This window comes from Sardina pilchardus, chromosome 22 (genome assembly GCF_963854185.1).
Source record: "Sardina pilchardus chromosome 22, fSarPil1.1, whole genome shotgun sequence".
NCBI classification, from domain to species: Eukaryota; Metazoa; Chordata; class Actinopteri; order Clupeiformes; family Clupeidae; genus Sardina; species Sardina pilchardus.
Window position 1 is genome coordinate 18,166,711 of NC_085015.1, and position 15,537 is coordinate 18,182,247.

Below are 15,537 nucleotides of genomic sequence, written 5' to 3' on the forward strand. Positions count from 1 at the left end.
GGTTCAGACTGACCTTGACACTTGAAAATGATGTCATGTTGAGGAACTAGAGGGATTTTTTTTTGTTCAGTCCATGGTGGAATTTTCAATGCAAACATATATTTTACATTTCCTAGGGTTGTCATGTGAGATACAAACACAAACACACTGATGACAAAACAAGGATTATCATGTGGACTGCATCGTGTTTACATTTATTTATTGTTTTCCTCTTTAATATTACAGTGGTGTAGACAAATACTGAGACGGTTTACATTGTAAAGCTGTTCCGTGGCCAAGCAAAAAGGAAGCTCTTTGTCATTTCTTATTTTCATGGGGGGGAAGAAAACAAACACAAACCTCCATGCGTCACCAAAATGAACAAATGTGCAACAACAATGGTTTTCTTAATCTTGATCAACTCCCAACACCTCCTCTTGGAGGGTAACAAGTATGCAAAGTGTGTGATTAAAGTCATATTCCAGCAGTACACAAACACAGGAAAAGAAAATAGCAAAGTGAGCTGCATTTGGCCAACTTAGACCTCCATATTCACAGACATTTTCTGACAAGGATCATTTAGGGATAGAATGTGTAAAAAAAAAGTCCAATCTGTTATTTTCCTCTTTTCTTTCCATAATAGTGTTTCCTTGTAAAAATAGAACAATTATTAACATTCTTGTTGCTGGTAATGATTAGATGAATGAGCCTACTGTGAAGGGCATCTTTTTCTTAAAATATAATTTGACAATGACAATTCAATATGGTCAATACTATGTATCCGAGCAAGTTGACCCCTCACTTTTTGGTCATTGAACAACTGTAGATTACGTATTAATTGAACAAGGAAAATCCAGTAAAAACCAAAACATTTACTTATATTTAAGATGACTTCATATCCATGTAAAACAAAAAAAAAGATTAAAATGAAATGCAAAATGTACTTTAGACTAGTGGGGGCAATAGAAGTCGGTGAACATTATTTTGATTCTGCTGTCTGATATTATAAAATATCTCTATAAAATATCTCTTATGTGGATTTAAACCAAGGAGCTAAACTTTTGCTCCCCTAAATGACCACTGTAACTACATTGTAGTTGATTCACAGTTTGATTTACTTAATAATTTTGTATAAACTTAAATCAGACAATCGCCTATGGTTTGATGTAATGGACATTTGTGGTAAACTGCCTGACTAAATCCATGGATGGATATAAGGGACTGTAATGTTAAGATACTCTACTGTAGTGTTTAAGCTGCCATAAGCAATATTTCTCGGGGATACTTAAACTATAGCTGGCTTCACATTGTAATATCACAGAACAGCTTGAGGAGAAAAATGTTTCAGGACTCTCCTGTGCACTGTAATGTACAAATAACATTTCAGTATGCTCTAACTGTGTTACCACCGATAAGGAAATAGCCAGTGAGACAGAGACAGAGATCATCTGTATCAGCCAATTATTTCCTGTAGTGGGTCGAATTCAAAAGGTAAAAAGAAACTTAAACATCACCACTCCGTACCTCTATTTCTGGGCGTACATCTCACTGTTAAAAAAAGATAATCTAACTGAAGCTAGAAGGTCCCATATGTGTCACATATTAGATAGCCAACACATTGCGATTAGGTACCAGAAGTACAGTTCACAGTTAAATTGTATATAAGGAAAATGGTTGTGTCAAATATACATTACATTTTGTTATTCACAAGTGCTGGTAAGAATGGGGCAGTTCCCATTTTAAGTGGTTCTTTTTATGTAGTAAATTCTGTATACATAAAAACTTTGGGGAGATATAGTATAAACAGAAGACAATTTAAAAAAAAAAAAGTAAATCATAAGTTACTTTGTTTACATTCCATGATATTAAAACAATGCAAGGTTAAAAATGGCAGTACTTGGATACCTGTGTGTTTTTTTTTTTTGTCATGAATCCCATTGAGACGTAAAGGAATGTCGTATAAATACCAAATGTATAAATATTTTAAGGAAAAATAAAAACTGAAATAAATATATTTGAGTGAGACCCTTGGATATTGAAATTGGGGATGGCTATATGAATGACCATTCATGTAAAATTGTGACTATTTCACATAAATCTCACTATACTAATAGTGACCTTGTACACTAGCGTACACATTTATATAACATGGCATTGTGACTTTATGCCATGCAACTATGACTTCAACGCCTCAGACATGGAGACATTACATCACACAGCTTTGACTTTCAACCATCACACAGCAACTTTGCATACAGGTTTATACAGATGAAAATGTGGCTACATTTCAGAATTGCACTATTGTTAAACATATAGTTAGGACAGTTAGGTCCACATACTTTCATTATAAAAAAAGATACTAAAATATAACATTTGGTAATGGTACAATCCCTAGATGTAGCCACTGGTGTAAGACATGTTGGCTTAGATTTGGTAAATTACATTTAGATGTGATGAGATGTGAAGATGTGCAATTCTGAGAGAATCAAAGTTGCTGGATAGACTTTGCGAGATGTGTGAGATAGATACTTAGCATATATAGGTTGCTGCTGTGAGAATACACAATCACTCAGAAATGTTGCAGTCAATCATTAGAAAAATAAAACAAAAATGTTCCAACAAAAAAATATTGAGTACAATTCAGGAATCAAAATGAATGATGTGTTCACCTTTAGCCGCACCTAGCTGTGTCGTCTGCAGATCTGTCTGAAGGCCAAGAAATATTCACACGTAGGAAAATGAAAATTATGCAAGTCGGCCATTGTTCTACCGTAAGGTTATGTAGATACACTTAGTGTCAACAGTGGCAGTGGCCTAGTCTGTAGCAAAAAAGGTACCTGCAGTTCACATGGGGCCAAGACATATTAACATTTCAATACAAAAATAAGCTAAAAAGATTTCCACTAACACCTCACAGCTATTTTTCTTTTTAAACCAGGCTTGAATACACCAGGGCAATCTTGTAGGCCCCTGGTTTGACTGGGCTGCCCAAGCTGCCCAATTAAGAATTCTAAGAATTCCACTGTGATTCTGTAGTGATGGTGTGCTGGCCTTAGCCCTGGGAGGTTATCCAGCAATTGTGAGTAAAGGCACATTGAAGGTAACATTGCTGTAATCATTTTTTATGTACCAAGAAAGGACTCAAAGCATATCTGGTGATAGAAAGATGATATGTACTGAAAGCCCCTCATCACTAACGTTGGCAGTCTACACTTCAGCAAACAGGATATAAAATGCTCACACAGAATAGCATGATTTTCGCTGGAGTAACAATATATGCAAAAATAAGTAATGTGTGATAAGTTCTATACTACTCAAGGTGCAATGTGAACATTCCCATATGTACAATATAATATTGGAGTAAATGATAAAAACTTTAAGTCCGCTACTGTGTACCTTTCCAACACCACACAAATGGATAGGTATATAGTTGTCCTCTGAATAATACAGTGTAAATATTTACAAATTCTTCATTGTTGAAACATTTATGATTTCGCTTTTTACTCTTATGTCCAATTCTGTTTGTAGATTCTTCTTGTTTCCAGTAATACAAACATATCATTACCCCAGAAGTCAAAATAAGGGTTTTCAAGTTTTAATGGACCATGACAAAATGCATAGCAACTGCAAAACTACTCTCATATGTGTGTTTTGATAAGGCAACATTGGTGAATTTGTCCTTTACATTCAATGGACTGACTTGATAAGAATCCATCCAAAATGGAAAGAAAAAAGTTGAATGAGTTGTGCGCATGTGTTGTCTGAAAAAGACCAGAGTCACTCATAGAAGTAACGATGTATCTAAAATGGTGTCGAAGAGTGACACATGGCACAGACGCACAAGGCACGGAACTGTAAAGTTGTTTTTGTCGGCTGGTTGTCTGAGTCGGGCAGGTTCTGTCTGTTTCTTTCTCTCTCGCTCGCTCTCTCTTTCTCTCTTTCTTTCTCTCTCAGTTCCTTGGTAAACATTACCAGTGCTCCAGGTGCAAGTCCATTGCCGAGTTCAAGTTGATGTCGGTGACGTCCAGGAACTCTGTGTTGAAGATGCTCGGCCCAGTCGGAGGCATGGTGTTAAACGCATTGGCCGAGCTAGGTGGAGTCAGATCCAGCCATTCCATGGTCTCCCACGGCGACTCGGCGAACGTCATCCCAAGGCCCTGGCCGTCTGTGGGGACGGGCGACACCTTCGTGGCCATCGGCGACAACGGGGTGTCCATCATGTCGCGGTTGCCGAGCATCTTGTCGTCGGGGTGAGACCCGGCAAAGCCTCCGCCGCTGCCGCCGTCGCCGCCGACCTCCTCCCCCTGGCCGTCCTCGCTGCCGATCTTGAGCAGCACGATGTCGCCCTGCCGGCCCATGGAACTGCTCAACAGCGCCTCCAGGTGGCAGTCCCCGTGGCTCACGCCGTGCTCAAAGGGCATCTGGGAGGGCGACATGTGTCCGCCATAGTGTCTGTGGAACTTGTGCACGGCGATGCCACTGGCACTGCCCGCTGACACTGTAAGGTGAGGCACAACTTTGGTTACACAGGAGGACCTCTCGTCCTTGGCGTTAGCCGGCATTTCTTGGAAGAGAAAGGGGAAGGCGAGGAGAGGAGAGGGGAAGGGAAGGGGGGTGGAGAGAGGGAAGGGAGGGAGGGAGGGTGGGAGGGGAACATAGCACACAGCACAGGGGATTTAATGACTGTGTCCAGGCCAAGGCTGGAGTTCATTACAGGGTGATATACAGCCCTCGTGACTGAGGGTGGTTATCAGTGGGAGGTCAGGCTCCGACAGGGTTTCAGTTTTCAAGGCAGTGATTCATTTCCATTAAGACATAGAATAACACCTACATTACAATTACATAGATCTGAAATGACACGTTCCAAAAGCATTTTTGTTAATCTAATAATATATTTCTCCTCATTTAACAGATATACGAGTTCCAAATGCGAGTATAAGTGTACTCCTCTCACCTCCACTTTCAATGAGGACGTCCAGAATCTCGTCCATCTGTTGACTTCGAGTCAGTTGCTGAAACACAAGAAGGTGGTTCCACTTCAATCATTCAAGCCATCTGTGGCGGAGATGTTTGGCATAGGCAGATTTGCATTTCTAATGCCAGCACCGCAGCATAATTTCAACTCGGCAAATAACTAGTCCAACTTCAAGGTACCACAACAACATTGATGACCTGCGCAATATGAGTTCAAGTAAATATGGTCATGTCGAAGAGCAGATCATACTTTCTGTGCAAATTGAAAGTGGACTGTTTAGTCTGCTTCAATTAAAAGTGCACTGTTTAGTCTGCTATGCTATCACAACAACTGAGAGAGTCAGTCTAACAGATGCTGCTGTTATGACAGGAGTGTACACAGCAGCAACCCACACAGCCATCCACACCACACCCCTTCATTCTCATATGGCATGATCCTCATACAGCTGCTCAGCACCTTGTGAAACAAAGGGGCCAGTGGAGCTAAGCTAAAACAGTACTGTATGTGAACCTGAGCATGTTGCTAGTGGAAGCTGAGGTGTGAAGGCTAGGTAGCGATTAGCGGTTGGAAGCTAACAATGGAAGCCGAGATGTGAAGGCTAGGTAGCGGTTAGCGGATGGAAGCTGAGGTGTGAAGGCTAGGTAGCGGTTAGCGGGGAGCGCCAAGAGGTGTAATGGAGAAGGTGGGGTTTTGGGAGGTGCAGGGTTAAAAGGTGAGGGGTGAGGGGGGGGGAGCTGGTCTGCTTTACCTGCTTTACTGCATCCTCATAGCAGGGGGGCTGTTTAATCTTGGATGCAGCAGCAGCGGGCTCTGAGCTACAGAAGGCAGTGGAGGTGATGGGGCACTTGGGGCCAGGGTGCCGGGGAGAGTGCACTACTGCCATCTACATGAGGAGATAGATGGGGCGAGATGTTAATGGGTGGAGGACAAGGACTGAAAGAGATGAAGCTGACTGACTGTGACTGTCTTTTTTTAATGGGGTGAGAAGGAGAAGAAGAGTTGGGCAGGGGAAGGAGATGAGATGAATGTATGTGACTGGGATATTTTTTTGTGAGTTGGGTTATTCAAATAAAAGGTAGTTTGCGATGGATAGGCCTACAGAATGGTTATGGTTGGCGGTCCCTGAAGTAAAACTTCACGTTATGAATTGAAAGCCCACTGAAATGTTGACTGCCCTGACCTCACACGATCACGATTTGGTGAATCTCCCAATAGTGCTATGAAGAAAAGTCAACATACTTTTGAGCTGATTTCTTTGCATATCTATGTGTGTAGTGGAGATGTCTGGATAAATCGGCCATTATCACACACCTTGGGTTGCATGTGGGGACTCTTGGCTTTGGAGGCTCTGTCATTGAGACCCATCTCAGTGGGGCTGGAGTATATGCCCTGCAGCCCCCTCTGGTCAGGGGGGTAGGGACAGCTTACAGACTGACCCACATTCTTCTGCTGGATCTGTGTGAGACATGAGACAAAGATACATGGGTTGACTTAAGACCAAGATACCTTATTAATTATTACAAACTAAGAAGCATTTTTTAAGCATAATTAAGTCTAGTCTCTGCTATAAACAACTGTTTTTTTTTTTACCATTTTAGCAGGGATGTTATCGTTTTTTTTTTTTACCTTATTAAAAGGTAAAAAAAGTTTTTTTTACCTTATTAATTATTACAAACTCAGAAGCATTTTTAAAGCATAATTAAGTCTAGTCTCTGCTATAAACAACTGTTTTTTTTACCATTTTAGCAGGGATGTTATCGTTTTTTCCATCGACATTATTATCCATTGCACATTGCAGTATACAGCTTGCCAGTAAAAGGAAGTAATACCTGCATGTTGCGTGGCCTGGTGCCAGCCTGGGCGTGGGCACAGCCATCCCTGCCCATGGCGTGGGGGTGCACCATGTACGTGTGGCTGGGCGACGAGGACAGGCTGTTGGGCTGGGGGCTGCCGGACGTCTTGGCGCCCGGCGAGTCTTGCGGCGAGCACTGCGGGCTGAGGAAGGCGGACAGGCCGGAGGGGCTCCGGGAGGGCGGCGCCTCTGGGCAGCGAGGCGGCGCTCCCATCATGCCACAGTGCCCGATGCCCTCCATGCAGCTGCTGCTGTTGCTGCCCCCGCCGTTGGGATGCCCGCCGGCGCCACCGCCGTTCTTCATGGCCTTGGAGGCCATGGGGCAGCTGGAGGCCACGTGCTCCTGCTTGACGGACACGTTGGGGTAGAAGTGCTGCATCTGGTTGGGGTTGGGGGCGTGCAGGCCGAGGCCGTGCTGGTGCTGCTGGTTGTTGTGGTGGGGGCCCAGCGGGGTGGTCTGGCCCTGGGGGCCGGACTGCGGAGGCGGAGGAGGAGGAGGAGCCTGGTCCTGCATGCCGTGCGTGCGCTTGCGCTTGTGCAGCTGCATGCGCAGCTCCTCCACCTGCCGCTGCTCCTGGTGCAGCTTCCAGGTGAGCTCCTCGATCACCTTCTGCTTCTCCACCAGCATCTTGTCCTTCTCGGCGTCTAGCCCCGACCCCCCCTTACCCCCACCACCACCACCTCCACTTCCTGCTCCGATGCCGTGACAACCATTACCGTTGCTTCCTCCTCCGAGGCCGAGTGCCAAGCCCTCGTCGGCGCTCAGCTGGCCGGGGGACGCCTGGAGGCCGAACTGTGGCGAGGACATGGTGACGTCGCTGAAGCTGTCCGGCAGCGAGCCGCTCACCGACAGGTCGGACGAGGCGGGCGAGATGGGCGGCGTGGAGCTGGTGCTGCAGAACGGGTAGTAGCCGCCGCCGTGCGACATGGCGCTGGACGAGCTCGGCGACTGGTAGGAGGACAGCGAGCCGGTGGGCGTCACGGGGAAGGTCACCGTGGTGATGTCGCCGGGCTGCGAGGGCGAGCCGGTGCCGGGGTCGCGGAAGGGCCGGAGCCTCTCGATGAGCGCGGTCTTGGTTCCTGATACGGGGAGACCCCGGATTCTCAGCTGCTGCCTCAGTTCAGACACCTAAATTAACAATGAGGATGTGGAAATACACATTTTCTGTAAATAGTCATTTCACAACAACAGAAAACATTGGTCCCGGTCTCCAAATTCTGTGATATGAATGGTTTCTAACAAAAACACAAAATCAACTTACAAGTTCTGTCAAGAAAATAAAGATACGTTTAAGATACACATAAACATCTTGTAACTAAGTTGACATTTCCATTCCACCATGGCAAATCCATTCATATTATTGTATATTTGAATTCCTCTCTGCCACATACTTTGAGGTCGTCCAGATTGGGCGGCAGCGGGCCGGGCTTGACAGGGTTGACGGTGGTGGGGCTGCAGTAGGTGGTCTTCACCGGAGACGAAGACGAGCTGCTCACTGTACTGGCGGGGGCGCTAGAGCTACACGTTGACAGCTGCTCACTGGAGAACAGAACAGAACGGAGGGGCTTGAACATCAGCACAGTTCTAAGAGACATTATTAGAGCATTTTACAACTTTTCAGAAGAACAAATGGAGAGTTAATTATTCTGTATGTCACATTATTTTCTAATGGTCAATGTTTTAAACCAATAAACCAATTTGTTGCACTTCAATTTGGACTTGATTCCAACTTGGCTCCGAACAATACTTTTTACTTTTTTTAAAACATTTCATAAACCTCAAAAGTAAGCCCAACAACATAATGAATCACCTTTTTTTGTTTCTTTAAAAAAAAAATATATATATTTGGAGAGGCTGACCTGTTGCCTTGCTGCTGGTGCAAAGGCTGGTAGCTGAAGCTCTGGGATTGGTGCTGCTGCGGCTGGTGCTGGTGTTGGTGGTGCTGCTGCTGCTGCTGCTGGGGGCACTGGGCGTGCTGCTGCTGATGGTGCTGCTGGTGGTGCTTCTGCTGGCTGAGGATCTGCAGCTGCAGGAAGAGCTGCTGCTGCTGCAGCAGACGGGCGTAGGCCGAGTCCATGGGCGGAGGGGACTTCTCCGCCTTCTGGTCCGGCGGGATGTACTGGTGGTACTTCAGCTTCTTCACTTTGGGCTTGATGTCCTTGGGCTTCTTGTGGCGGTTCTTGTCTGAAGTCTTGGGAGGCTTCATTAGTGTCGGGGAGATGGAAATAGATCGTATTTAATTTAATTAATTGGTGGAGGATTAACAGATTAATTGGGGTCTGATGGAAGGAATGATAAGAGCAGAATGTAAGAAAATGGGATGCACACGCGATCTGAAGAAGGCCAGACTGGCCAAAATGTTATCGTCTCAATAAGGAATTTACATGTAGCTCCAAAATTCAGTGTGCGCAGCACTTCTCTCCTTTCAATACGTTTTAATCCAAGTTGCCAGCACCTCGTATTTGGTGTGCGTTTGCACCTCTCCTTCCAAGTAAATGGTTTTGTCAAATAAAATCTGAAAGAAGTGCCATCGTACCTTCACTATGGCAGGGACGGGAATTGGGGGTGTGGACTGTTTGCTGTTTGATTCCAGAGCATTCTCCTCTTGGCCATGATTGACAGCGTCGCTACTGTGGGATCCCTACAAGAAACACAACAATTAAGAAAAATGTTGATTCTCAAATTCAAATGTACTTGCGTCATTACACCAGGATTCCTTCCTGTCTGTCTAGCAGCTTATCTCATCTCTTTGGATCTTGTTGGACGGAAACATTTGTTTTCCCCAAAATGTAGCAATTTATTATTTATGGGGAGTAAGATATTTGTTCATCGCTGATATCAGGAACATAAACTACCCCCAGTGTGATTGATTTGTCTGCTGTGGTGAGTGAGCTGAGATGTAAGAGGGTATGGCAGACACGGGCACATGGCTCCGAGCTCCACGTGAGTACATGGAGTCTCCTGGCATCTGACTCATTTATGAGAGCATGGGCGAAGGTTTGTCATGCCTGGAGCCATGGTGGAGAGAAGAAAAAAAAAGAATACCCTTGGTACCCTCTCTTTCCACTTAGAGAAGTGGAGGGAGGGGGAGAGGGAGAGAGAGAGAGAGAGACTGGCATTCAAAAGTGGGCTCACTGCCAAAGACCTGTCACAGACTGGGTAACGGTCCCTCAAGAGTCTGAGCAGAACACTGCACTACCACGAGTGGCCACAGGGGGCAGAGTCATCTAAGAGATAACACTTCGGACCACTGGTCTCCACTGTTCATACCGAATGTCATGGACAGTGGCTTCATTCACTACTTGACAAATCGCTGGTAACTCAACATAATCAAGCCCAGTATCCCCTCACAGCTGAGTCCTATTACATAGTTTGTGAAGTTGTTTCAGCCACATTTAAACAGACGCCAGCCCGTTTAATGGAACCCTGCCCCCTCGATTTTAGAGCCAGGGCTAAAAAGCCTACACCACAAAAGTGGCTTTGCGTCAGGCGAGTGTTTACTCAGGTGGCCGTAATATCCGAGATCAGACGTGTCTGTTATGAGTGTGTGAGTGTGTGTGTGTGTCTCCGCCTCACCTGTGGCGGGCTGGTGAGGGAGGACGAGGACGAGGGGGACGCGTTGCTCTTGGTCTCGGCGAGCGGGCAGGCCGAGCCCTGGGACTCGTCACTGAGGGGCTGGTCGGGGGACAGGCTCTCGCTGCTGCTGTCCTCCTCGAAGGCGTACGAGTCCTCCTGCTTGGGGAACTTCCCATGGTTCACTGCAGCGATAAATAAAAGATAGTGGAGCGGTCTGTGAGAGGAGAGTACCACACACACAGTCAGATAAGTGGAGTACACAAGAAACTGAGAGGAGTGGGAGTGGGGTGGGGTGGGGTGGGTTGAGGGGGGGTTAAAGAAAAAGGAGAGGAAGAAGACAGGAAGAGAGGCAGATAAAGAAACGACAAAATTGAATGAATGATGAAAATGAGAAGGCAAGAGACATCTAAAGACATGATCCATCATTTTCAAGTGTACATATGGAAAACGGGAGCAAAACATGCTGGCTCGATTTAAAAAGTCTCTGTGTGTGTTTGTTTGACGTTTAACACAATGGCTTAGCCCTGGCCATTGTTGCAGACTGCCATTCTTTTGTCACTTGCCACCTAGTCAAACGACTGGCCCCGAAGGTGCCAGGATGCAGTTGGGAAAGACTGAGAAGACCACTTCACTTTTGGAGGGACTCAAGATAACGACTGCAGTGACGGGTATCCTCTATCAGCAGCAGAGGTCAGCTCCGGGGTTACTACAGGGATACTTAAAGTGTGTGTGTGTGTGTGCTTGTGTGTGTGTGTGTGTGTGTGTGTGCTTGTGTGCCTGCCTGTTATGTTTGTGTGTGTGTGTGCGTGTGCCTGTCTGTTGTGTGTGTACCTGTCTGGTGTGTGTGTGTGTGTGTGTGTGTGTGTGTGTGTGTGTGTGTGTGTGTGTGTGTGTGTGTGTGTGTGTGTGTGTGTGTGTGTACGTACGCGTGTACGCTCTTTGAGAGATATAGTGTGTGTGTGTGTGTGTGTGTACGCTCTTTGAGAGATATAGTGTGTGTGTGTGTGTCTGTGTTTGTGAATGAATTTGTGTAAAGTGTGTACTGTATTTGTGTGTCTGTGGTTTTCTCTGGTTGTGTGTGCACGTGCTTGAGTGTATCCGAGAGTGTCTGTGTGCCTGTCTGTGTATTTTGTGAGGGAAGAGGGGAAGGGGGGGGGGGTAGTGGCTGAGCGAGTCTCATTTAGTGTCTCAACATGTGACTTGCCAGAAAGCACAGACCCTGGTTTCAATCACGCCCCGCCACACTCCTCTATCGCGCTCTTGGTCACGAGCCGAGAGGCTGGCCGGCTTGTCGCTGGACGTCGGGGCAGAATGACCCCGGGTGTTATTTCCTCCACCTGTTGATGTTGGCTCCCCACTCGCCCACCATAACAAGACCCTGGGGGACACCTGACTGCGGGCTATCTACTCATTTTGTCATCTGAGGTCACCGCGAACAGGCCAACAGCCTGATCGCAGATTACTCGCCTCTCTCTCTGATAGTCTATCTGCACAAACGCGGGCCAGAAAAAAACTACACACACACACACACACACACAACACACCACACACACACACAAAAAAGATTAGCATAGGGAGTTCTGCTATACATCCGACTAACTAGAGGGACCTCCTATTTAAACAGATCTGAAGTTCAGTTTCGTTGTTGCTCTCTCCTCTAGTGCAGTCTCAACATTTTTTTTAAAAAAAACAGGTCACCGCAGCAAGAGAGCTCTGCAAGCCGTCTCCGAACCAGAAACCGCAGGGCCCTCGGTAAAACACACTGTGGTCTCGCAGACGTACAAACAAAAGGGCTCCGGGGCATCCGCAAGCTTTAGGGGTCCCAAGGCCCCGGTGGACGACAGACAGCTGGGGAACAGCCATGTCTTGTCAGACACCTTTGTAGGTGGTTCGCTGGAGCCATATAAATCACGTGTAGTCAAAACAGAGTCGGAGGGGCTGGAGGAGCAGGAGGAGGGGGGGCAGTGGGGGGGGGGGGGGGGGGGGGAGTGGGGGGCAAAACAGGGGAGCCCACGTTCATTTGATCTCCGAGAAAGAGGGTGGATCTAAATACAGCTGCTGTTTGTCTCAATAAAACACGCTCCTCTTTGTAGGGGGATAATGTAAACTAACAAGCCGACCCAACCTTGCGGCAGTTGGCTTATGCAATCCTTTTTGCCCGGCGACTGTGGGAGGATGGAGCCCTCGACCCGACTGTTTGCTTTCGAGTATGGACGACAAAACAATAAAAAATAACCCATCAAGATCAGGAGGAACCCTTAATACAACAATGATGCAGGGATGGGGCGTGCAGCATCGCAAACATGTTGCAATCTCACGTTGGTAAAGGGAAGGCAAACAGCCCTGTAAATCAAACCGTTGTTTGTTAGGAAGGGGGTGAAGGAGGAAAAAGCCTGGAAAAAGCTGGGAGGGAGGGATGCTCAGGAATTCTTCCCAAACATTTCCGGCATAGTTGCGCGTTACACCGAGTGATGCGTCAGACGGAGATGATGAAAATGTCAAAGGACCTTGACATGCAGACATGCGTTGTTATTGTTGGGCGCTGGAAGCAATGGCCGTCGCGTCAAGACTGTTTATTTAAATCAGAGCACAACCAAGCTTGATGGTGGGATTTATGCTTTTACAAATCACTTTGTACATTCAACATTAAAATGCGTGGTAATATCAAGGTCGGTCCAGTCCTATACAAGCGAGTTCTGAGGTCAAGCTATGAGGCATCCAGATTTTGTTACGTACAAATCCTAAACCCCTTTGTGAAGTCATTAAGAAAACAACAGCACAATGCTCGTCTTAGATTTCCAAATATACTGTATGCCACAGCAAGACAGTTCTCATTTCGGTTTGATTAATAGCAAACAAACAGTAAAAAGCCGATTTTGTTCCAAAAATCTTGTTGTTTCAGAGGGATTTAGATTGGCCTTCGTTAAGCTGAGAAGTGATGAAGTATGACACAGCACGTCTACCAAGTTGTTGTTCTACTTTTGCGTCCCTGCTAAACTTTCGAGTTTAAAGGCCAGGACTGTGGTCAAAGTCTGCCTGGATGGATATTTTTAAGATGTTTAGGGGGACGTAGATGGACCGTTGAAGTTTAGTAGGGATGAGTGTCCAATGAAGAGAAGGGGCAGCATTGTACACTCAAAAGACGTGTTTTAGTCACAGTTCTGGCCACAAGGTATTTCTCACGCAGTTGAAAAACATTCCACATCTTCTCATTTCTCCTCTCGGATACCTCTCATGGCGGCTTCTTTAACGGTCGAGTCGGCAGGAATGATATTCTTTTCGACCAGCTCCAGGGGACCCGGGCGGAGAGCAATTTTCTCGTTAAGGTCGTCGGCGAGTCGGGCTCGTTTTAGTTTTGTCGGAGTTTCACGGTGCGTGGCCGAGCCCTCGCTGGCTGCCGAATCTGTGCGGTAAACAAAACAAGATCGTGAGATCTATTATCCCCCCCCCCCACCACCACCACTTTTCATTCTGCGGAGCCACATACATGATGCAGGCGCACAGAGCAAGCGCAAGCGATCGGTCGGAAGAGTAAACAGTTATTGAGCGTGCGTCCAAGTCGAGGCGCGCCTCGAGCAATCAGTCAACGGCGATCAAGCGCACTCGGCTTACGGCAGTGGTAAACACACATGCAGTGTGTCTGCGTATGTGTGTCTATGTGTATTTGTGTGTGAGTATGTGTGTTTGTGTGTGCGCCTGTGTGTATGAGAGCGCGTCAGCCAAGAGCCATGCAGTTTGTTTGCGTTCAGCAAACATGTTTTTGTAAATCTCCACAGCAGTCGTTGAGATCACGTCTTTTGCATTTCGAAAACATGGGGATGGGCTGTGAGTTTATTTGCATGCACATGTCATGATGCAAGCTTGCCTGGGTTTAGTTGCTGTTTGAAGTTATTGTTATTGAGAAAGCTCAACTTTGGGTCTTACCTGGTAATATACGCATCTTGACCAAGTCTGACTTCTCTGGTCTATTTCTGATTTTATGTTTTAAGTAATCCCCAGTCTGTAAAATATCGACAATACCAATTACTCATCCTCAAGTAATGGGTTGCTTTAATGTAATTTCACTGAACATGGGTACAACACAAGTTCCATGAGACCATAAATTAAATTTAACTTCTCAATTGTCAGTATTTATACTACAGAGTCAAACGGGTTAAGTTCTTTGGGCTTTCTTTTGTGTTTTATCTCATTTAAGTGTTATTTCTAATCAACTTCCTGCTAACAGAACAAGAAGATTTAGGTATTTAGGTAGATTTGTGGATTCAACCAAGTCTTCAAATGTCTTAACAAGCATGACTAGGGGGACAGCATTTAAACAGTTCCTTCTAGACTAGATCTCCTGCGGTGCTTTTTAAAAGGTGAATCATTTTTTGTTTGTCCGCAGGTTTGTGCTGCTGTCGATGAATTAATATTGACAGTGTGGCATCTGCTGCTGACCTTGGAGCGCTCGAGACTTTTCCTCTGCTCATGGAATGCAGCTGGGCTCTTCAAGGCTGGAAAAATAAATGAAAGCGAGCTAAATAAATGCGATACACGCATAACGGGGGAGGCCGCTTGCGCACACTTTGTCAATAAATCCTACATAAATAATCTCTGGCAGTACCTGTGCTGGCTCGCCATCTCAGTTTCACTGCCTCAACACTGATTGCCCCTCGCTGGATAGTGGGCTTGATTGAATTGCAGGCTTGATTGCAATACGGTGGAAATTGCGGCGAGAAGAGCTTATTTGGTCAGCTTCTTTTTTCCCCGCATCGATTTTTTTTTCTTTCAATTTTTTTTTTGTTACGTCTACTAGGCTTTCATCAAAGTTTGGATATGAATCACAGCAACATTGGAGACCAATATGTCCCAGACTTTCCAGGTATGTTTCAAAACAATGCCCCTCATCATCATAGTATATTATGTTGTTTGTGTAATTTATTCAACGTTCAAATGCGTCTCTCTCTCTCTTGCGCTCACTATGCACTAAAGTGGCTGCCTAATCAACACGCACATTCTGCACACACACGGACCAAACTAGCACTTCTGGACACCCTCCCATCCCTTCCACACTCCGGGGCGATTCCACTCCTGAGCAGACGCAACAGTGGGTTTCACTGGCTGGTTCCCCAACAGCACCCCCTCTTCCCCTTCCCCATCAATAATTAGTATCCC

The 15,537-nt window shown here is 46.0% G+C and overlaps 1 protein-coding gene across 1 annotated transcript; it reads right to left on the bottom strand.

Annotated features, from left to right (window-relative positions):
* Positions 1 to 171: 171 nt before the first annotated feature.
* Positions 172 to 14,340, bottom strand: myocd (myocardin). The gene is made up of 10 exons (XM_062525916.1): positions 14,308 to 14,340; positions 13,613 to 13,786; positions 10,384 to 10,565; positions 9,344 to 9,448; positions 8,667 to 9,007; positions 8,199 to 8,346; positions 6,784 to 7,935; positions 6,266 to 6,409; positions 4,934 to 4,991; positions 172 to 4,543 (listed from the first exon to the last, which is right to left on the bottom strand). The coding sequence occupies exons 1-10, from the start codon at positions 14,321 to 14,323 to the stop codon at positions 3,948 to 3,950; spliced, it is 2,916 nt and encodes a 971-aa protein (XP_062381900.1). The 5' UTR covers positions 14,324 to 14,340; the 3' UTR covers positions 172 to 3,947.
* Positions 14,341 to 15,537: the final 1,197 nt, after the last annotated feature.

Coding starts and splice junctions, on each gene's coding strand:
- myocd (XM_062525916.1), bottom strand. Junction 9,008..9,343: donor CCGTCCCTGCCATAGTGAAG/GTACGATGGCAC, acceptor ACACTAATGAAG/CCTCCCAAGACTTCAGACAA. Junction 6,410..6,783: donor CCAGGCCACGCAACATGCAG/GTATTACTTCCT, acceptor TGTCTCACACAG/ATCCAGCAGAAGAATGTGGG.